The sequence below is a fragment of the Cyrtonyx montezumae genome, unplaced genomic scaffold (assembly GCF_038088225.1).
Source record: "Cyrtonyx montezumae isolate F1298 unplaced genomic scaffold, pur_monq_1.0 scaffold_25, whole genome shotgun sequence".
Classification (NCBI taxonomy): Eukaryota; Metazoa; Chordata; class Aves; order Galliformes; family Odontophoridae; genus Cyrtonyx; species Cyrtonyx montezumae.
This window is the reverse complement of record NW_027071992.1, coordinates 10,165,979-10,188,126: the sequence shown is the minus strand read 5'-3', so window position 1 is coordinate 10,188,126 and position 22,148 is coordinate 10,165,979. Positions and strand designations below refer to the sequence as shown.

Below are 22,148 nucleotides of genomic sequence, written 5' to 3'. Positions count from 1 at the left end.
GAGCTGCTAAGGGATATGATTTAGTAGCTCAGTGAGTAGGGATGGTGATAGGAGGATGGTTGGGCTAGATGATCTTGTAGGTCATTTCCAATCTAGTGTTTCTATGAATTTGTGATCCAGACTGTCCTGAAACAGGGTAGTGCTCCTGAGCACGTACAGTACATTGATGACATTACCGTGTGGGGCAGTGCAGCAGGGAAAGTTTTCAAGAAAGGAGAGAGAATCATCCTGACCCTTCTGCAAGCTGGTTTCTCTATTAAGCGAAGCAAAGTGGAAGGACCTGCACAGGAAATTCAGTTTCTAGGAATAAAGTGGCAAGATGGGCACCATCATATCCCAACGGTTGTGGTCAACAAAATCACTGCCACATCTCCACCCACTAGTAAGACAGAGACACAATCTTTTCTGGGTGTAGTGGGCTTTTGGAGAATTCCAAGCTGTAGCCTCATTGTTAACCCCCCTCTATCAGGTGCCACAGAAAAAGTATAATTTTACATTGGCCCTTGAGCAGCAGCAGGCTTTTGAGCAAATTAAGCAGGAGATAGCCTGTGCCGTGGCCCTGGGGCCAGCGCAGACAGGGCAGGATGTAAAGAACATCTACACTGCTGCTGGAGAGAGAGGTCCTGCTTGGAGTCTGTGGCAGAGAGCTTCAGGATAGATCCAAGGCCTTCCCCTTGGGATTCTGGAGTCGAGTGTAGAGGGGGTCTGAAGAGTGCTTCACTAAGACTGAGAAGGAGATGCCAGCCATGTATGAGGGGGTTCAGGCTGCTTCTGAAGTAACTGGTACTGAAATGCAGCATCCTTTTGGCACCTCATCTGCCAGTGCTGAACTGGATATTTAAGGGAAAGGTTCCCTCTACCTATTGTGCTACTGGTGCCACTTGGAGTAAGTGGATTGCACTGAGTACACAGCAAACTTGAATGGGGAACCTCAGTTGTCCAGGAATCCTAGAGGTGATTATGGTCTGGTCTGAAGGTAAAATGTTTAGAACATCACTAGCAGAAGAGGTATTGTGTGCTAAAGAGGCCCCACTTCCCATCTACTGGTGGATCGTATTGTACTGTGGGGAAGCATCACAGATGGAAATCTGCTGTGTGGAGCCCCACATGACGACTTGCAGAGGCCACTGAAGGTAATGGAGAATCAAGCCAATTTGTAGAGATAAAGGCTGTCCAGCTGGCCTTAGATATTGCTGAACAGGAGAGGCAGTCAGTGCTTTGTACTGTCTCATGGGTGGTACAGTTGCTTTATGGGGGTAGTTACAGCAGCGGGGACAAAACAACTGGCAAAGGAGTAAACCTATTTGGGCTGCTGAACTGTGGAAAGACATTGCTACCCAAATAATGAATGTGCTTGTAAAGGTGCCTCATGTAGATGCTCATGTGCCTAAGAGTTGGGCTACTGAAGAAAAACAAAATAACGGGTAGATTGAGCCTCTAAAACTAAGGTAACTCAAATAGACTTGGGCTGGCAACGCAAGAGAGAATTGTTTCTAGCTCAATGGGCCCATGAGACCTTGGGCCATCAAGGAAGAGATGCAGCATGGAAATGGGCTACAGACTGAGGGGTGGACTTAACTTTGAACAGGTTATTCATGACTGTGAAACATGCACCACAGTTAAACAAGACTGTTTTTGCACAGGAACCTGGGTACACTTGTCGAGTGATGCAGAAAAATGGGGATGTTCAGTGTGTACCATAAGGGAATTTGATGTTGGGGGAGTGCAGTCAGTAACTCCTTGTATATATGTGCATGTTTAATGTGTGTTGATTATTGTTTGTATGTGTATATATAAAGCATGATGTTTTGAAGTGGAATGTCATGTTTTTATGGTATTTTTATTATTGGTATTCCACTTCATAACATTATGTAGTGCACTGAGAATTAAAGAGTTAATGCTTCAGTTCCATGGATCATTGATAGTTCCAGGTATACCTGTCTTAGAAGAGAAGAACTGTGTACCCCAGAGGACTTTGTGTTGCTTTGTGTTTCTATTTGCCATTCAGAGGGCAAGATAGAACTGTTCACGTGTCAGGAGGTGCCCTCCTTTTTCCCTTTCTGCTCATCTTGGCAGTGTATGTACTCCCTAGCTTTCTTGCCTTCAGCATCAGAGTAAGGCCTTTGGTTTTTGGATACTCTCTCTTGTCTCATTTTATTTGATTTATTAGCTTTGATTCCAATTATAGTGTATTATATTGTGTTATCTTGCCCTCTGATATCTTACTTAGTAAATTAGTTTTCCTTCTCAGATTGGTATAGCTGTCTTGATTTTAGGCCCATCTCCCTGCCCTTTCCCCTTTTTCCCTTCCTGGGGTGTGGGTCTGTGGTTTCCCAGCCCCATTAGTCATTGAACCAGGCCAAACTGGCCCATAAACTGTTGATAACTACCCATGTACATTTTATTTATATGCTTTATATGTTTAGCAGAATCCTTTGACATTTTATCCTAGCTACTAATTAAAAATTTCGTTTCAAATTTACAGAGCACAGGAGAACTTGACTCCTGAGCTTTACAAATGAAAGCTGTATTTCCTTAATTTACTTGCCATTTTGTCTTATCAGGTAAAAAAGCTCCTGTCTTGTTTAAGAAAGATATGATTGAGTCAATGAAGGAAGGTTCAGTTGTGGTGGATTTAGCTGCAGAAGCTGGAGGAAACATTGAGACAACAAAGCCTGGAGAACTGTATGTTCATAAGGTGAGCATTTTGATGTGCACATCATTCTCAGTTGCATGAATTCACATTTGTCTTATTTGGTAAACTGAAAATGAATAGCTGTTTTTGCTGTTTGGACTTAAGTATTTCTTTAGGCATGCATTTGACTGTGAGTCATCTATTTGCCTAATAACTTGGAGCTTTTTAAAGAAGCAAATACATTCTGTAGTATTAATTAGGTTGGTAAGTAATGAAGTGTTAGTCTTCCAAGACCAGTGATGCGTTTCTGCTTATCTGAGTGTGGTTTGTTATCTTTATCTTGATCTATCTAGAGACAGCAGTAGCAATAGCTTCTTTCTCTTGTTCATTACCATCTGGATCTGGAGGTTATAAAGTATGTCACAGGTACAGCTAAACAGATTCAGACTATGTCAGTGTTTACATCAATGCAGTCTCTGACTTAGCTCAATGTAATTTAAGCTTCAGGAGGTCTCACTGGTGTGAATGTATCTCCCTTAGTGTGTCTGAACCACTTGTTACCCAAACTAGAAGTAGCATTAAATTAAGCAATTTTGACCTAGACTGAATTAACTGCTATTTGGTAATAAAAAGGCATAGTGCTGTTAATGTTGTGTTGTACCTGTACAGGCCCATACAGGTATAACATGAATCACACCTTGTGTTTTGCTTTTGATTTTCTATGACTTTTGATGATGTTGATTAAAAACTGAACTTACAGTATGTAGGACAGAGATAATCATATACTTGCATGAAGAATTCAAATGGGACACTATTAATCAGAAGTGCACTGTATTGGCACTGAGCTGTGGAAAAGAGCAGCAGTGCAGAACTACAAGCAGTGTGTAGAGCATCAGGAAGGTAGTGCAGCTTCCATTCCCCACATCTTACTAAAGCTCAAGAGCCTCACAGCCAAGTATACTCAAGTTTGCTCTTTGAAAAGTTTTGAATATGTTGTATAACAGTTTTATATACATGTAAACCTAGGCATGTTTCCTGTGCAGTTGGGTATGTATGAAAGAGCTCCTTTTGCCCCTTCGTTACACAGAAAATTGCCTCCAGTGTGTGCTTTCAAGAAGGATTGAGATAATTCCAAATGTTGGGTAGGATTAATCTGTTAATCAGGTTGATTTAAGAAGCAAAGAATGATAGGAGTAGGAGAAGGTTAACTGTTCTACCGATACATCCTCCTCCTGCTGAAGGCTTGTTGCAAGTAGCATTAAATGTATTGGATTTCATTGTGTTGAATTGTCTAACTAAGTAACCCTTTTTAAGCTACTTATGTTAGATCTGTAGATAATGCAGAAGAAATGAAACTGTGGATGTATATTTCCAGAAGGCAGTGTTGTAAGAAATACTGCTGCTTTACAGGTTGAACTAGTCCTTCATATTTTACTTGAATCTCTTTCAGGGTGTTACACACATTGGCTACACAGACTTACCGAGCAGAATGGCTACGCAGGCCAGTACTCTGTATTCCAATAATATTATCAAACTCCTAAAGGCTATTAGTCCTGACAAAGAGAACTTCTACTTTGATCCAAAAGATCAGTTTGATTATGGTACTCTGGATCATGTGATCAGAGGAACTGTAGTAATGAAGGTAAGACAGTAAATGTTCCTGTTTTAGCTTGTGAATATGTTTTTTTTGTTTCTGTGCTGTCTCCTTAGAATACATTCAGAGTTAATGCCCAACCTCAGATGTGGTTTGCTGGACAGCGTGGGCAATCATGTTTGTATTCACTTGAATATTCCTCTGTTTTTGTTTTTTTTTATGAAGAGAAACCTCTTTGCTTCTTTTCGCGTTTAAACAGATACCTAATAAGACTACTGTTGGAAAATAGGAAAGCTGTTAAATTTGTGTGTTGTTTTCACGTAGTTAAAAACATAATTAAAACATTTTTGTAACATTACTACAGGAACAGAAAACATTTTTTTTCGTAAATCCATACGTTCTATTCATATAGCCTCAGAATTAAAAACAAACAAACAAACAACAACACAGCAAGAAACCCCCCCCAGAAAAGGAGGTTTAAGGATCTTTCCCTTTTTATTTTAGTTCCTGCTTTCAAGCCCTGTGATGTGCATCTGTCTGGCACCTGTGGATGCCATTCCTAATGCATGTTGAAAAATGTATGAACCAATATGGTTAATTTAGTCAGGGTGTGCTATTCTTCCAGCTTTGTAGACTTCTAACATACAAAATGGAAGGTATTTCTGTGTCATGGCTCTAAGTTGTTAAGACTTCATGGAGTTAGAGGATTAAGAAGGCTCTTAAGTAGACTCTTCTATATATAAAGCATCTAGTATATTTGAGTTAACTGTAAGTATCTGTTATCAGGATGGCAAGGTGATTTTTCCAGCACCTCCACCAAACAACATTCCCCAAGGAGCCCCCGTGAAGCCGAAGACTGTAGCAGAGCTTGAAGCAGAAAAAGCAGCTACTATTACACCTTTTAGAAAAACTATGACTAGTGCATCTGTATACACAACAGGTAGGCAATTTCTGGAGTTGGAGAATTACTGCAGAGTACTTTTCACTTGGCTAATATTTTTAAGCGAGTCATCATCTTACTCATTCAATTTAATAAGTGGCTCAAAGAGCAGTTGATTGGCTGATATATTCTAGTGGAAAGTCAGTTATGTGGTAATCACTTTTAAGAGGAGAATAAAATTCTAGAAACTTAACCAGAAGCATTAACACTTCAGACAGCACTGTCATGCTGTGTGCATGCATGTATGCTTTGCTTTCTTTTTAAATATCAGTGAAGCAGTTAAATTTATGAAGGAATCTTGCTTGGGGTTGTATCTATCTTTTTTGCAGCAGAGTAAACTTAATATCATTATTTTCTTTAGTCTGTAATGTGTTGTATAAGTCTTTAAATGTCTACAGTCTTCCACGAAGTATTGGGTATAGCACTCTGTCTTGACAAACTAATTAGCTGTTCCTGCCATTAAGTACTTTGTGTTCAACAGAACACATCTATGTAAGGTAATTAATGAACTGAGTATTCCTAAATTTTACCTCAATTCTTCACGTTTTGAGTCTAATGAGTAGTACCTCAGTATGATTACTGCTACTTTTGTGTGGAGCAGTAGATTGACAAGAGTAAGTGTTAAGGTAGAACCTTTCCTAGCCTCCTCATCTGCATTCGTAACAGACATCCATACTACATTAATGGATTATTTTCCATTTCAGAAGGAACGTGAAGAGCTTTGTCAAAGATAATCCAGCTTGTACTGAAAAAAAGTCTCTGCACAGAACTTCTGTTGCTTTTAACTAAATACTGTACTGCTGTTGTGCAGAGTTTAAATGTAGGAAACCATTCAAAAGTTACAGAAAAGTTTTACTGTGCTTTTCTTCTAGGTTTGGCTAGCATGTTGGGACTCGGCATTGTTTCTCCTAATACTGCTTTCACACAAATGGTGACGACATTTGGCCTAGCTGGAATAGTGGGATACCATACAGTATGGGGTGTAACTCCTGCTCTTCACTCTCCACTCATGTCAGTGACTAATGCCATCTCAGGTAAGCAGGAGTCATACAGCTACTTGTTCTGTATTTGAAATAGACACAACTCCTTTCATGTGAACTTCATACAGAAATCTGTTGATTTGTCTTTGTAGTACTCCGTACTTTCATGAATTGCAAGGACAACTGAAATATACTATTTCCAAGAATACAGATTTGTCTGTCTTATGAAAAAAAAAAAAAAAACCTTTAAAAATTGTTTTGTACTTTTTTGGTTGTAACAAACTTCTGATTCTTAAACAATTTGTTTTACTCAGGGGGCTGCAATTTCCCCTTCCATACAACCCATCCTTCTTTATCTCCATAGCATTGCTCTGAAAATAAGTTGTCTTTCTTGTCCCCTGCTTTTCTTCGTTTCCTCTTTTCAAAATACATACTTTCAAGCTGGCTGAAAATTTCTAACAGTGATCTGTAAGACTGGTGAGGTTATACAAAGATGATAAAGGATGTGGAACCCCTCCTTTATGAGGAGAGGCTGAGAGACCTGGGTCAGTTCCGCTTTGAGAAAAGAAGACTCAGAGGGGATCTGATACACGACTGTAAATATTTAAGGAGTAGGAGGCAAAGGGACAAGGCTGGGCTCTTTTCTGCAGTGTGTGGCAATAGGACGAGGGGAAATGGCCACAAGCTGAAGCTTAGGAAGTTCTGCACAAATGTGTGTGGGAACTTCTTCCCAGTGCAGTGACGGAGCAGTGGCACAGCTGCACAGAGAGGTGGTGGAGTCTCCTTCTCTGGAGACGTTCCAGACCCGCCTGGACGCCTACCTGTGCAACCTGGGCTAGGGAGCTGCTTTGGTGGGGGGTTGGACTGCATGATCTCTGGAGGTCACTTCCAACCCCTACAGTTCTGTGATTCTGTGATAAATATTTCAGATAATGGGAGGCAGAAAACTGGTCAGTGTCTTCATGACAGTCCTCAAATCTGATCTACTTTCACCACTGGAAGCAGTGTATTTATTGAACCAGTACTTAGAAGCTGACTCAAAACTGCCTTCATATGATATTTTCTTTAGAAATATGTTCATCTTAACAAAATTTAAGATCATGGCAGTCTGTGTTTAAATGCTAATACGTAAAGGTTACAGTTTCATTTCATTGGTATCCGACAACTGAAAGGAAGATTTATATGAGGAGGTTTCAGTGCAGACTTTTTTCTTCCCTTTTAAACAGGACTAACAGCAGTTGGTGGGCTGGTATTGATGGGAGGAACCTATCTCCCTGAAAATGCTCCTCAAAGTCTAGCAGTTCTTTCAGCCTTTATCTCTTCAGTCAATATTGCAGGTAAGAAAAAGGCTATCATTCATAAGGATAACTTAATGCACTTCTGTAATTCTTCCATTTCTTTTACCTTTAAGTGGATGAACTTGAGAAGTTACTATTCTAGCATTAGGATCTAGTAGCATCCATCAGTAAAGGAAAAAAAATCAAAACAAATTTAGCAGTAGCTAATGTATCTAGTTCTTGCTCCATGTGGTGCAACTCCTTCTTTAAGGAAGAATTTAAATGTGCATTTTTTAACAGTATTACTTGATTGATGACTGACTACATGAAATGTATGTTCCTTTATACCTGCAGATGGTACTGCATTTGACCTTGTATCCCTTTTTCCACTTGAGCAGTGTACCAGTGGCATGAAACAAAATAATGCTTGGTCTTCAGAAGTTCTAGCTTAATAATATAAATGTGGAAAATATGTCATGTGGCTTAGAAATGCTGTGTTTTTTTTTTTGTGCCTGTAGAAAGTGAGAAAGGTGGGGTCACAAGCTAGGCTGTACAATATCATCAGCATAGAATATGAAGCCAGAGCAAGTCATCCTAACTTTCATACTTCTTTTTTAATGAATTCCCTCCATACATTAAAAAAGACAACAGCATCTCACCCCGATTACACTTTTATTTGTAGTTTACTCACTTTCTGAAAGTTTAGTTGGTGCTAATTAATAGCTTTGTGCAGTAATACCATTTAACCAAATATTTCTCTTGTAGCTTGGCACATACTAAGTTTCAGATTTTATTTTATTTTTTTAAGTTATTGATTTCTTTTTTGTCTAGGTGGGTTTCTAGTTACACAGAGAATGCTGGATATGTTCAAACGTCCCACAGATCCTCCTGAGTACAACTATTTATACCTACTTCCTGGTGGAGTATTTGTAGGAGGCTATGCAGCTGCTCTCAGTGGGGGCTATAGTATTGAACAGGTAAGGAGACAACTTTGCAGCACTTAGCTTACTGTTCCCAATGTGATATTCTTACTCTTTTGAGACACAGTTAGGAAATTAGCTATTAGAATTTCTCACCAGTCTCATATTCTCACAAGGCCAATCTGAAGTTAATGTACTTTTAATTACCGATTCTGGTGATTTTAAAAGCTTACTGTTATTTTCTCAGAAGCCGCAAGTAACATGTTATTCACTGGCCAGCCTTCTTAAATTACAGCTTAAATTGTAAATTGACTATAGAGACCTCCTCCGTGCTCTAGCACTTAGTGCAGTTTTGAGCAGTACAATACAATCTAACAGCATCCAAAGGAGGGATATGAAGATGATGAGGAGTCTGGAGGGCAGAGGAGGGGCTATAAGGCACTCTCTATATATAAGACTATATGTATACTCTTACATAAGAGGAGGGGCTGAGGTCTCTTGGTTTGTTCAACCCAGAGAAGTGCATACTGAGTGGAGGTCTAATGGTAGCCTCCAGCTTCCTCATGAGGAGAGCAGAGGGGCACATAAACTAAGCTTATGAGATGCAGAGAAAACTTTAATAAGTAACACATTTGAATTGGTCAAAATCACATCTCTTCAACACATTTTCACAGTCAGGAGTTTGTTAGGCAGAAGTCACCTGATGCCTTAAACATATTCTGTAGAAAACTGCCGTGCTGTGTAATAATGAGGAAGTTCCTGATAATTTTATACACTTTGTACCTCTACTTGATATATGCATATCAATGTTCTTGTTTTAAAGATGATGTATCTGGGCTCAGGCTTATGCTGTGTTGGTGCTCTGGCTGGTCTGTCCACCCAAGGAACAGCTCGTCTTGGAAATGCACTGGGAATGATTGGTGTTGCAGGAGGTTTAGCAGCAACTCTTGGAGGTCTTAAACCCTCACCTGAATTGTTGGCTCAGATGTCTGGTGCAATGGCTCTTGGTGGTACCATTGGTATGTATATTATTCTTCAAACTAATGAAGATATGTCCAGTATCTGTGTTTGTGTAAGCTCCGGATATAGTGTATTTTGGGTAGGTCAGGTGAATTGGCTACTGTGGTGGTTCAACTACAAGGGCAGCTGAGCTCCACCACAGAGCTGTCTTACTTCTCCTCAAAAGGAGGAGAAAATAAATTGAAAAAATGGCTTGAGCGCTGTGATAAGGTCAGAGACATCACTTGACAGTTATTGCCACAGACACAACAGATGCAGCACAGAGAGATTAATGTAATTTATTGCCTATTGATAGCAGACCAGGGCAGTGAGAACTAAAACTAAAAACACCGTCCACCCCCATCCACTCTTTCCTACCTCCTTCTCCTGAGTGGCACAGGGACACAGGGAGTGGGGGCTGCACTCAGTCGGTAATGCTTCATCTCTGCCACTCCCCCATTGTCACTCTCTGCCCCTGCTCCACACTGACTCCCTTCCACTGGATGTTCTCCATCCTGAACAGAACCTCATGGGCTTCCCACAGGCTGTAGCTCTCCAAATACAGCCCCAGTATGGCACTATTTCATGGAGTCCATCCATTGGGCACTTATCCAGCATGGCTACCCCTGTGTGGCAATTCCCCCAGTCCACCTGCTCTGCTACAAGCCGCTCCTCACAGGCTGCAGCTCTGGCCTGGGGCTACTCCTGTGAGGGCTCTTCATGGGCTGCAGTCTCCTTCATGCTGCATCTGCTGCTGCACTGTAGCTGCAGGTGGAGATTTGTTCTGTGTGATCCCTGTGGGCTCGGCAATGCCAGGCTGCTCCACTGGGGTCCTCTGCTGGGCTACAGGGAATTTCTGCTCTGTGCCTAGAGCACCTCCTACCCTCCTTCTGCACTGACCTTAGTGCCTGCAAAGTGTTTCTCTCAGCCTCTCTCTCAGCTGCTGATGCACACTAGCTTTTCCCTTTGTTATAGCTGTTCTCTGAGATCACACCCAGTGTCACTCCTGGCTTGTTTCTTCCTGGTGGTGGGGAAAGCCTACTCCATCAGGGGATTAATCTTAGATGATCTCCATAGGTCTGTTCCAACACTCATGGTTCTGTGGCTCTGATCTGACATGAGGCTGCTGTTGTGCTCTGCTCACAGAGCCCACACCTGTGCCACATTAGTCCAATTCACTATTATACATCTGTGAATTGCTTATGTAATTTTTCATTCACATTCTTGCAAAATAACAAGTCCCAGGACATTTATTAATGCATCAGGATATGATAATGAATGGGGAGACTGGTGGAAAGCAGGGGAGCATCATTTATGTTAGAGAATGTGAGCATGCAGTAGTGAATAAACAGTCAGTTGTTGACTGAATGCTGCCAAACTACCCTTTTCAAATAGTGCTTTCTTCACAGAAAATTCTGAATTTCTCAGTATTTAATGAAGCATCTCAGAATGTGTGTTATTCATCTTTCTAATTTATACATTTTCCTTACTGTGTAAAGTAAACTTGTGCAGCTTTCAGTTGTCATACTCAGCTATTTCTAGTGTAGGAAAGTTTTTTTCCTTGAGAGCAGATATGTATTTGCCATGTATTTGTTGCATAGTGAACTGTGACGCATCGACTCACAGCTTCACAAATGGTGTTCCTAAAAATTCCCTTATGTCTTCAACTCTCAATAGGTTTGACAATTGCTAAACGCATCCAGATTACAGATCTGCCTCAGCTAGTAGCTGCTTTTCATAGTTTGGTTGGTTTGGCTGCTGTGCTCACCTGTGTAGCAGAATACATGATTGAGTATCCTCACTTCGCTACGGATCCAGCTGCGAACCTTACCAAGATTGTGGCATACCTCGGAACGTACATTGGAGGAGTGACTTTCAGTGGCTCTCTGATTGCTTATGGAAAGCTGCAAGGTGAGGCCCTCTATTCAGAGCTAAGTATTCATTAATTTTTTTGCTTTCCATCCGGATTTACCTCTAACAGACTGGTGTGTTAACTGGAAAGAAAGCTTTGTTTACCTAATTCTGTTGGACACACTGTTTTCTTTTTAATTCTATGTTTGGTAGTCTACAGCTTTAATTGTGAATGGTTTCCCTTCACAGTGCTTGAACATATTACCTTTATTATAGTCAAATCTTATCAACTTTCATCGGTTCATGTGTTGCTTTAGAGTGTTAAAACAACTGAACCTGAAACAGTTTCTCTGTTCTGTTGAAGTTACATGATCATGACTTCGTCTAGACTGTCTGCATTGATAGTTTAATTTTATATTGCTTGACTTAGAAAGCAATGGTAATATTTATAGAATTTTGTTCCTGGCATTGCAGGCTTCATTTAGGTAGATAGTTTTGCAGTATCAGACTGCCTCATTTTATCTCATTCACTATTTACTACCATGCCAATTCCACACTCCATACCTCTTAGTGTTCTAAGTTAAACACACAAAATCCTGATTCTCGTGCATGTGAATGTTTAGTTAATACATTTATTTTTGATTTTTCTAAAGACACAGCTCTTGAGAGACAGATAATACTTGTCTGTAAAAATTTCCAACCGAGAGCTTCCTATTGATAATCCTTTTCTTACTGCTAAGACTTTGCAGTAGTTCCTTTGGGAAACATCTGTTTGCTTTCTTCAGTGTTTAAGACAAGCCAGTGAAGAAGGAAGCATATAATGGATGAAGCTGTCTTTCAAAGGATTTGTCTGTAGCGTGTATTCTACTGAGTAGAAATCTAGAATAAACTTGAATGTGTTGCAGTACTGAGTCAGCACAGGGTCTGAGTTTCTGCTTTTATCTTTCCACTTCTTTATTTTTCCAGTCCCTCTGTACCTTCCACTTCCCTGTTCTTCTTTTGTTGAGCTATTCATTTGTTTCTGGTACGAGAAACAAGACTGCCCACAGATGGATGTCAACCTCTGCACATTAATTTGATTGCAGGTATCCTGAATTCTGCACCACTGCTCTTGCCTGGTCGACATGCATTGAATGCAGGGTTATTGGCTGCCAGCTTTGGTGGAATGATTCCATACATGCTCGATCCTAGCTACACTACAGGGATTACTTGTCTTGGTTCTGTGTCAGCTCTCTCAGCCATAATGGTAAGTTGGGGAATTATAGAAGGTAGAATGGAGAAAACAAGCAGTTTGTTCTCTAACTTTGCAAGTTTCCTCTTAATGACTGTATTTTACCATCCTGAGACTCCATCATCTTACATAGTGCCTGTATGTTAACTTTCAGTAGTATATAATAGCTGACTTTCCAAAATCTAGCTGTAAAACTGGACTTTCAACTTCATAAGACTTATATGATATTTTAAAATACTGTTGGAAAGTTCATCTTTAAAAATCCATGAAACTGGAGGATTCATTTTTCAAATAAAGGTATGTAAATAAACAGATAAGGACAGTGAAGCTCCTTCTTATCCTCCAGCCTCAGCTTGATGTCTTATATATTGAAAATACGTGAATTCATTATTAAGTAACTTCATAGTTATGTTTTTCAAAGCGTCAGGGAGACCCTCCTTTCTGCATGTTCTCTTCAGTCCTAGCTTATGCTTTCCTTTTCCAGGGTGTAACTTTAACAGCAGCTATTGGAGGTGCTGACATGCCTGTAGTTATTACTGTCCTGAACAGTTATTCCGGATGGGCATTGTGTGCTGAGGGCTTCCTGCTGAACAACAACTTGCTGACCATTGTTGGTGCGCTCATTGGATCCTCTGGGGCCATCCTCTCTTACATCATGTGTGTGGTAAGAAGTGAGCAGAAATAGTGCTTTGTTTCCAAGTAAACGAAAAACCTCATTCATAATGTTTGCCAAAAAAATAAGTAATTGGAATAGAAGAGTGCTCTAGGTATTCAGACGTAATACCTCTTTGGTGTGGAGGAAGACCTACATTCAAATCCTAAAAAGGAAAGCCATTGATTACTGTGGGCATCTGGGATTTGAATCTAAAATTACTTTCATCAACAGTCTTTTTAGTTGTGTCATTTACAGTGTTGTTAAATTTAGACTTAATTTTATCAGCAGAAGGTATTTTTCATAGTGCCTTCCATTAAAAAAAAAATAAATAAAAAGTGCTTGGTTAGGGAGTAACCTAAAATTTGTTTCCTGGAGTGTGGGACAGTGCACTTCAGAAAACATTTACTTCGAATTATCACTTGGTGGCAGCAAGCTTACACTAATTTGATGCATATAGTAATGTGTGTCAGGGCTAACTTGAGCTCCAGTTCTTGGTGTAATCATGATGCATTTTTATTAATACTTTTTTTTTTTCTGGATCGTATACACACAGGTCGTTTTTCTTGGCCTGTATTTCTTTCCTTTGTGTTTCTGAGATAGAGCAAGAAAACTGCAGCAGCTACCAACATTCTGATTCTCTTTTGTGTGATTTTGTTTCAGTTCTGTTTCATTCTTGTATGGTAATTGTTGCTGGTGAGCTGTCTGAAAGCTTTCCTGTGGTCAACTCTGGCCATCTTTTTACTCTGTCCCTTCTAGTAAAAGAATATTGTTATCTTATTAGGTGTGAGGAATAGTTTCAGAAGAGCTTAAAAATATTTTTGTGCAAATTCACATAGGGGAATTCAGCAGACAGTCCCAGATAAGAATTTTAAAGAAGCCTGTTCTTTCCTAAGTGTTTTGTATCTATTACCAAAAGGAAATAAAATTATGTGGCTCATGCAATATCGGTTTACATTTATATACCTATATTCAGTCAGCAGTTTAGGCCATATCAGAAGAAAGATATTGCTTACAGAGCAACAAAGATGTGAAAAGTATGTTTCTTAAAGTAAATATCAGATTTTTATAAGCCCAGCATCTACTGGATATGTATTTTCCCCCAGGCATGCTCATTGTATAACTTAATTTTTTTTTCTTTTACTTTAATCTTCTATTGCTAGCAGAGAGTTCTGTCATACTTCCCTAGGTAAACTTAATTTTTTTTTTCAGTGACAGGAAGGTTTTTCTCTATGTATTTCTCAACCTTTGGGAAATTTGGTATTTTGAGAATATTAGAGATGTCTTGTGCTGCTTCATGTAGGCTTAGGCAAGTAAAGTTGATTAGCTAGTAAAAATTAAAATCACTTTGTATAACTTCAATAAATAGAATAATTAGCTTATCTCCCAGCATTTTTCTTTTGTTTGCTTCCTTTAAAGGAAGTCATAACTTTTAAAAGCATTGTTACAATCAAGGGATTCAGTAATACTGCCTTCCTCAAGCTGTATTTCAGAAACTATTTTCAGAAACATCTTAATGTCTGAAAGCTTCTTCTTACATTTCTAATTGCCGCCCTACAGAAAATATGGCTTTTTTCACTGGTAGTTCTATTGTCCATGAATAATTTAAAACAAAAACAAACAAACAAACAAAAAAGCCAACAGTAGCTGATTAATCTCAAACCTGTCCAGATAATTTCTTAAAGCTTTTAAGATGAGTTGATAAAACTCACCAACATCTATTCCTATAATCCTTTAAAAATCTTTGCATTTTGTATCTTACTGACCATTTTTTCTGTCCATCTGCCCTTTGAGTGTGTACTTAGGATGAGTTAAAGACAAATAATTTAACTTTCAGATAACAAAAAAAAGCAAAACCCTTGCTCCTCATTCCTTTGTGGGTTTTGACCATTTTTTAAATCAGTCATGCAACATGCCTTTTTTCACAGCATTTGTTTTTATTACATTTCTTTCTCCCTGTTATTGCAGTGAATAGTTGGTGTTTGCAGCTGTAGTTATTAGAATCCGTATGTGTATGGCTGGAGAATATGCTTCAGATAGGAGAGGAACCAGAAACAGTCAAGGGACGAACTGTTAATTTTACACACTGTATGCTGCACCCTTATGTATTGTAGCTGTGCTCTTTATGTGGGCACACTTGAATGTGGAAGAACTTGCAGTTCTCAGAGATTGAAGGCTGGGATTTTCTTTGTCTGGAAGCTCCAAGCAGTGTTACCTGTGTTGTACACAAAAAGTAGGGCTTTTTTCACTGGTAGTTCTATTATCTGTGAATAATTGCAGTGTTGAAGCCTGCACTTTATTCCTGTATGTGTGTGATCTGTGGTGGTAAAGAATATGAATAAGGCTATTGAAGACATAAAAACGGTGTCCCTATGCTGAGTAGGTCTTAGCTGCTTTGGTTAATTGTTTCTTAATGAGGTCTTGGCTCACGTTGAAGCCTTCTGTGGTTCAGAGCCATTCAAGGGTGTGTTGACTTCATACATGCTTTGTGTGATTTCTCAGACTTCCAATAATATTTGAACATCTTTTTTTTTTTTTTTTTCCCATTGGCCTGGCCTTGCTGTGGCCTTTCAGTTTAGATAAGAATTGAATGTGTTCTGGTTCTTGTAAGCTCAGTGTGCAACATCTGAAAAATATGTGCTTCTGCCTAAACTGCCTTACCAGTTACAACTGCTATAATATACTAGTCTGTTTTCCTGTTTTGAGGTTTAACGTTGTGATACACATCAAAGGCAATTGTTTTCTTAAAGGACATGAACTGCTGCCTACTGTACAAAATGCTGATTTCAGAAAGACTGTGTTTGGGCCCTGTTGTCCTTAAAGCAGCTGGAACAATGATAATGTGTAAGGATAAACAGAAGTTCTAATATCTTTCTTTTCCTATTTGCTCAGTTTCAAAGAATGGAACATCTTCTCAGGCTATGGCAAAAACCTGTACAGTTCCATGATTTTATCTATCAGTGGAAAATGGATACTTGGAAGCATACTTTTGTGTGGGTTTTTCCTCTTGCTCATGAGTGTCCCTCCAGATCCGTTCTTAAATTTTGCTGTGGTTTATGAGCTAGCACAGCAAGTGTATGACACACATGCTTAATTAAAGGAGCAATTTATGCCTGTTTGTTTCGTGCCTCTAAAGTATTGTTTAACTGCAATTACAAGTTTTGCCTGCTTCCAGATATTTCTTTGGGACCGCATTCACAAGGAGGTATGCCAGTGAAAGCACTTAGCCTCTGTATTTTCCTGGCTATGTATCTTCAGAGATGAATTTTCAGGATGTGTTCTCCTCTTAAAGCTCCTAGTTTTAAGATCTCTTGTTCCCTCTTGGTGCTCTGTGAGTAAGTTAATGGGCCCCTTCAGTTCATTAAAATTTGTTTTGAATGAACATTTGGTTAGTTTTGTGTGGCTACTTAGCTTTGTTCTGTTCTTTTCTGTTGTGTTCGTGTAGGAGCTTTGCTTCTGTACTGCCTGTAAGAGTCATGTGGTTTACATGGAATTCTGTGCTTACATCTTGAATTGCTTAAGCGTTTAGAAAAATATCTCAAAAAAAAAAAAAAAAGAAAAGAAAAGAAAAAGTGTGTGTGCATATGAGGGCTGCTCTGAAAGTAATGCCTCCTATTTGGTTATGTTGGCTCTGAACATCAGAAAGGCAGATGTTGGTGGTATGGCTAAACCTTCCCACCATTGTTCTATTAACATTTTTTGCTGTGCAACAGATGGCAGCAGAGGGAGTCTAACAAAATGGTATCTTCCTCTGTATGGAAAAAATGGCACCCACTTACATTCATTGATGCCCGCTGAATGCTGATAGAACACACGGAGGTAGAGGGTGGTGCATTTCAGTGGTGGCAACAGTGATGTGAAAGACAGCTCGTGTTCCAGGTGGCTCTGTACAGCCGTCACAACCTGATCTATTCCTCCTCATAAATCAGTGGATTATGACCAGGGAGCTGTGTATGGTGCTGGGTATCAGCTTCAATGCACTGGAAGTAACAGTGGCAATACTGGAAATCACATAAAGTGTACCATGAATGCTCACTCAGGCGGAGATAGAAATATGCAAGTTTGGCGGGACCTATTGAATCAATATGTAAAGGTGAGAGTTTCCTGGCTCCTGTTGTTACTGGTGATATGACGTGGTGTTACTGCTGTAAGCCAGAATCAAAACAGTATTTTCTTCATAGAAGAAAAAGTTCAAGATACAGCCTTCATCAGATAAAGTGATGTGTTCTGTCTTTAGGGATAGGGAAGAGGTAGTAGTGGGTTTTCTGAATCTTGGATGAACCACTGCCTGAAGGCTTACTCTTCTAGAGTCAGGCCAGACAAGAAGACAGCCTTTGTCTTGCATTATGATAATGCCAGGCTCAACATGCTTTGAAGATTGTAGAGCATACTACATGCACTGTATAGTCCAGATTTGGTGCCTTCTGACTTCCATCTGTTTGGGTTGGTGAAAGATGGAGTGACTGTGGACAACATTTTCCTAGCAACGATGCAGCTGTGAAACAGTGGGTCACCTCCCCTGGTACAGATTTTTATGAGCATGGCCTGCAGGCTCCTATTCATCCCTGGTGAAAATGTGTAGCTAATGCTGGTGACTACTTTGAAAAATAGTATTTTGTAGCTGAGATTTTTCTCTATGAAATAGTGCTATTGTGCTTTTTGTATCTGTTGTATTTTCCATGGAAATACACAGGAGGCATTACTCTTTTGGAGGAACCTATATATATATATATATATATGCGTAACATTTCTGTCATAAATATATATCTTTTATATAAGAACAGAAAGAGACCAATATTTGCTTACACATTTTTTTTTTTGTGTGCTGTTGTGTTTTTTGCCTTGGTGAAATGGTGATTTATCTGTGTAGTATTACATGTTAGAAATGGGTGTTTCTTTTAAGGAGCCTATTCTGAGAAGTTTTGAGTTTTCAGCAGGTAAAACCAGCACATAAGGACCACTGTCAAGGAAGTGGTCTTTATATTTCCAAACATTTCCTTCGTGTATATTGTCTTTGCTTTGTTTTTGGGTTCCATCTTTAGCTGATCAAAAATCTCTTCTCTTTCAGGCTATGAATCGTTCCCTTGCAAACGTGATACTAGGGGGCTATGGCACCACATCGACAGCTGGTGGAAAGCCTATGGAAATCACTGGAACCCACACAGAAATTAATGTGGACAATGCAATTGAAATGATAAAAGAAGCAAATAGCATTATTATTACTCCAGGTAGGACATTCTTGGTTCATACCAGAAGGTGTATTGTTAAAACAGATACCTCAAAACAGAACAATAAACTGCTGTCTTACATGCCAACAGCATGTTAAGTGTTGACTGGAGATTTTATTCCCAGATTAGTAATCATTCCTTTGTGCAGACAAGTGTTTATTACTTTATTTTACTGTGTGTGTCTCTTCAAATTTTGTTCTATTTATTTAGCTCAGAAATGTTCAGGACAAAGTCTATCTTCTATAAATGATGTTTACTGTTAATTTTCGTGTACAGCTGTTTGTGGCGTGAATTCCAAAGCACTAACACAGTACCACTGCTACCAAGAAGAAAATACGTATCTATCACTTAAATATTTTTTTATGATTTACTTGCTCAGTTCTATATTGCAATTGTTGAAAAGCCTGAAAACAAACATCTAAATCTAAGTTAATATCCAATAAATACTGGAATTAAAATAGAAAAATCCCTGAGTTCCACATAACTCCTATGTTGGCCATAGGATCATATGATTCAGTGATACTTTTCCTGTTAAGAGATGTCAGGTGAGGAGCAGATCACAACATGCTTTCTTCAGCTGAATGGCCACTACTATGATGTTAAATTATATTTAAGAACTGGAATGAGAAGAATGATAGAAATAAATGCTTTCTTCTCTGTTTGAGCAAGGAACATGTTTCTGTGAAGCTGAAACAAATTATGTAAAGAATTTGGCTGCCCTAACTGCTGTACTGTTAATTTAGTACCCCAGAAAGTAGAGGTGAGTTATACTGGTCAGATTGAAAAACTCCTTGGGGATGTAGAAGTATTTGAGATATATATACTCACACAGACATATACATTATATGTAAAATTTTAATTGATAGCTGTTTGTGCAAAAAGTATGCTTACTGTAATTTTCTGTCTCTGCTGAAATAGCAAATAAGCTTAAAACTTTTGATTTCTTTCAGGCTATGGTTTGTGTGCAGCAAAAGCTCAGTACCCTATAGCTGATCTTGTGAAGATGTTGAGAGAACAAGGGAAAAATGTTAGGTAAGTACTTTTTCTGATGAAAACTGTTACAGATTTTTATTTTATTTTATTTTATTTTATTTTATTTTATTTTATTTTATTTTATTTTATTTTATTTTATTTTATTTTATTTTATTATTTTATTTTATTTTATTTTATTTTTTTATTTTATTTTTCCTTCCTTTAAGATAATCTGCAAGTGTATAATTTAGTTTATTTTTACTTTCTTCAGTCATTCTTAAGCTAGTCTCTGAGTGAATTCCCTTAGGAAATTACCTCCTCTGATTGTTATGCTGTAGGGGAATAGCTGAAGGGCTGTAGTGGGGATGGTAAAGGATCCTTGGCAGGAAATATAGACCTTTTGCAACATGGAGAAAATGTTTGCTTCTGTCAGTTTCATGTAAAGTGGAAGAGGTAGCGAGCAGCCTTTGCACCAAGAACATAGGATTTTTTTTCTTTCCTAGGATAACTTATTTGCATTAATGGTAGCAGTGCTTACTACTACAGAGCAGAAGTAGTAAATAACATGGATATAAAAAATATAATGCCGATTTAAATATTTAGGTAGATCCTCTTAGGTTAAAAATAAATTTAAAAAAATCCAGTCTTGCCTCTGTTCTCTTGTCTTCTTCTGGAAGTTTTCTGTGTTCTGGAATAGCTAATGATGTTCAGTGATTACTGATGAGAAATGTCTTGCAGGTGCTCAAGAGTTGCACCTGTGTTTGGACTAAGATGTGCTGCAAACAGTCCCCCTGCTAGAAGCAGATACCTAGCCTCTTGCATTCTTTCACAATCCTCAAGGATCAGTTCATGTGATCTTGCTTTTGCAGCAAAACTTCTGAGGGATATTCTGTTTGATTTTCCCTTTACTTTTTCCAAGCCTTAGGGCTGTGGTGTCTTCCCTTACATACTTCTGAGATTTTTACAGTCTAATTTATTTAGAAGGCAGAAAGGTCTGTAAACATCTATCAATACTTTAATGTAACATGATTCTTCACAGAGTCACTGTATTTGAGTTAAAGTGATGCCCCCCTGAGCATTCTCTTCTCCAGGCTGAGGAGTACCAGCTTGTTCAACCTTCCTGCCATAACAGATATCCCAAATCCATAAGCATCTCAGACTTACTTTTACTGGGTTCCCATAAGTTTTTGATACTGAAACATGACTATAATTAGTTTTCTTTGATTATTGCATGGAAGGATTTTTGGAGTGGCTGTGACCATTGCCATGGGTTTATTCTGCTGGTGTGCAGCTCCAAAAAGCATTAGGTGCTGGTACTGACCCCAGGCTCTTTCCTTCTTCAAATTCTCGTACATCTTAGAGATACTGAAAAGCCGGAAAGGTAGTGTCATGCCTCCCTTGCTAAGTGTTTGAGACAATATTTTCTAATTATAGTAATTTAGTATTTTTAAATTAGTTAAAGCTCAGCTTTCATTTGAAACAATATATTTGGATGCATGCTGGCTAGGAAATATCATGATCTGAATTGCATGGGTGAATTTCAGTTAACTGGTGACTCCTTTGGAATCAGTACTTCAACAATCAGTGTTTTTTGTTTTTTTTTCTTTACTTTCACTGTTTTTCCAGACTCAATGAAAAGATGTATATAGATTATCACAGTATTTTATAGCATGTATTGTGGTGAAAAAGAGCAAGGTTGTTGTAGAGTTTAGCAACAACTCTTTGTAGGTGTTTATCCAGTGTTGCAATTTGGTATGTAACATGGCTTTAAAGACTTACTTGCAGAAGCGTTGATGAAAAGTGAGGGTGTGTGCTGTTATGTCTGTTTCTTATAAGAGTTGTTTTAACTCCTTATGTTTCTAGGTTTAGCAAAGACTATGTGTCCAAATTGCATTAATTTTTTTTAAAGACCTGTTAACTGTGCACAAATGAAACCTAGAAAAATCATTGTGCTAGCCAAAAAGGTGGTGTCACGTGCTTTTGGCTTTCCTTTCTAAGCTTCTGTGTGGGCAAGCTTTTTTTCATTCTTTTTTTTTTTTAAATGAATCTTGTTAATATAGGAGATTGTCAGTTTTTGCCTTCTTATGTTGGCTTGAGAAGCATGAATGAATTCTTGAAATATCCAGCTTACACTTGAAATGAGTCAGTTTCAGGAAGGGATCACTGGTTACCTAGTATTTTAATGAAATAAATCTGTATTTACAGTTTGTGGTAGTTTAGGCCTTTCATCACTTTGCGGAGCTCCCACGGTGTTCATTGAGTGCAGCTGCTGTCCCTCTGGTTGCAATAGGGTTGAAGTGCCTCGGGACCCTAGTACACTCACCATCCAGATGTAGTGACACTCTCACATATCCGCTGTGGAAAGGTGCCAGCATGGACATACGATTGTCATCAATTTGCAGTGCCCATACTGTGCCAAGAAAAACTGCATCTGTCATATGGTCTTTTTTTTTTTTTTTTTTTGCACCATGGCTCACAATTGGTCCAGACACACTGTTGTTTTCATTTACTTTGCATATGGCTAAAACATACTCAATGAAGAGTACAGATTTTATATAATGCGATGCAAAAACTTACGACTGGGGTTTAAATTTAGCAATACAGTAGAGATTGGAAACTTCAGATTGTTGCAGTCATTACATTGCATAGCTAATATCATTTACTTGAGATGATTTTACAGTAGATTGCATCTTTTATGCAGTAATAGATAGGATCACATTGAAAATTGTGTATAGCTGAGCCTTCAGTATAATTTTCCTTGTTATGGATGGGCAAAACAACAAAACATTTCATAGGCTGTATTTGTTGGACTTAGGGAGAAAATGCTTGTTCTGTAACTAGGTCTGTGTTTCTACAAAGTTGCAACTGA

At 38.7% G+C, this 22,148-nt stretch overlaps 1 protein-coding gene across 3 annotated transcripts in view; it reads left to right on the top strand.

The window, feature by feature from the left end:
* NNT (nicotinamide nucleotide transhydrogenase) overlaps positions 1–22,148 on the top strand; it is a 46,104-nt gene that overhangs the window by 15,888 nt on the left and 8,068 nt on the right. For all 3 annotated transcript variants that reach the window (XM_065739927.1, XM_065739926.1, XM_065739928.1), the window contains 12 exons: positions 2,565–2,698; positions 4,086–4,277; positions 5,016–5,169; positions 6,042–6,203; positions 7,376–7,486; positions 8,258–8,403; positions 9,170–9,365; positions 11,023–11,256; positions 12,282–12,442; positions 12,912–13,091; positions 18,148–18,307; positions 19,258–19,339. In XM_065739927.1, coding sequence (XP_065595999.1) covers positions 2,565–2,698; positions 4,086–4,277; positions 5,016–5,169; positions 6,042–6,203; positions 7,376–7,486; positions 8,258–8,403; positions 9,170–9,365; positions 11,023–11,256; positions 12,282–12,442; positions 12,912–13,091; positions 18,148–18,307; positions 19,258–19,339 — 1,912 coding nt within the window. The remainder of the gene's footprint in view (positions 1–2,564; positions 2,699–4,085; positions 4,278–5,015; positions 5,170–6,041; positions 6,204–7,375; positions 7,487–8,257; positions 8,404–9,169; positions 9,366–11,022; positions 11,257–12,281; positions 12,443–12,911; positions 13,092–18,147; positions 18,308–19,257; positions 19,340–22,148) is intronic.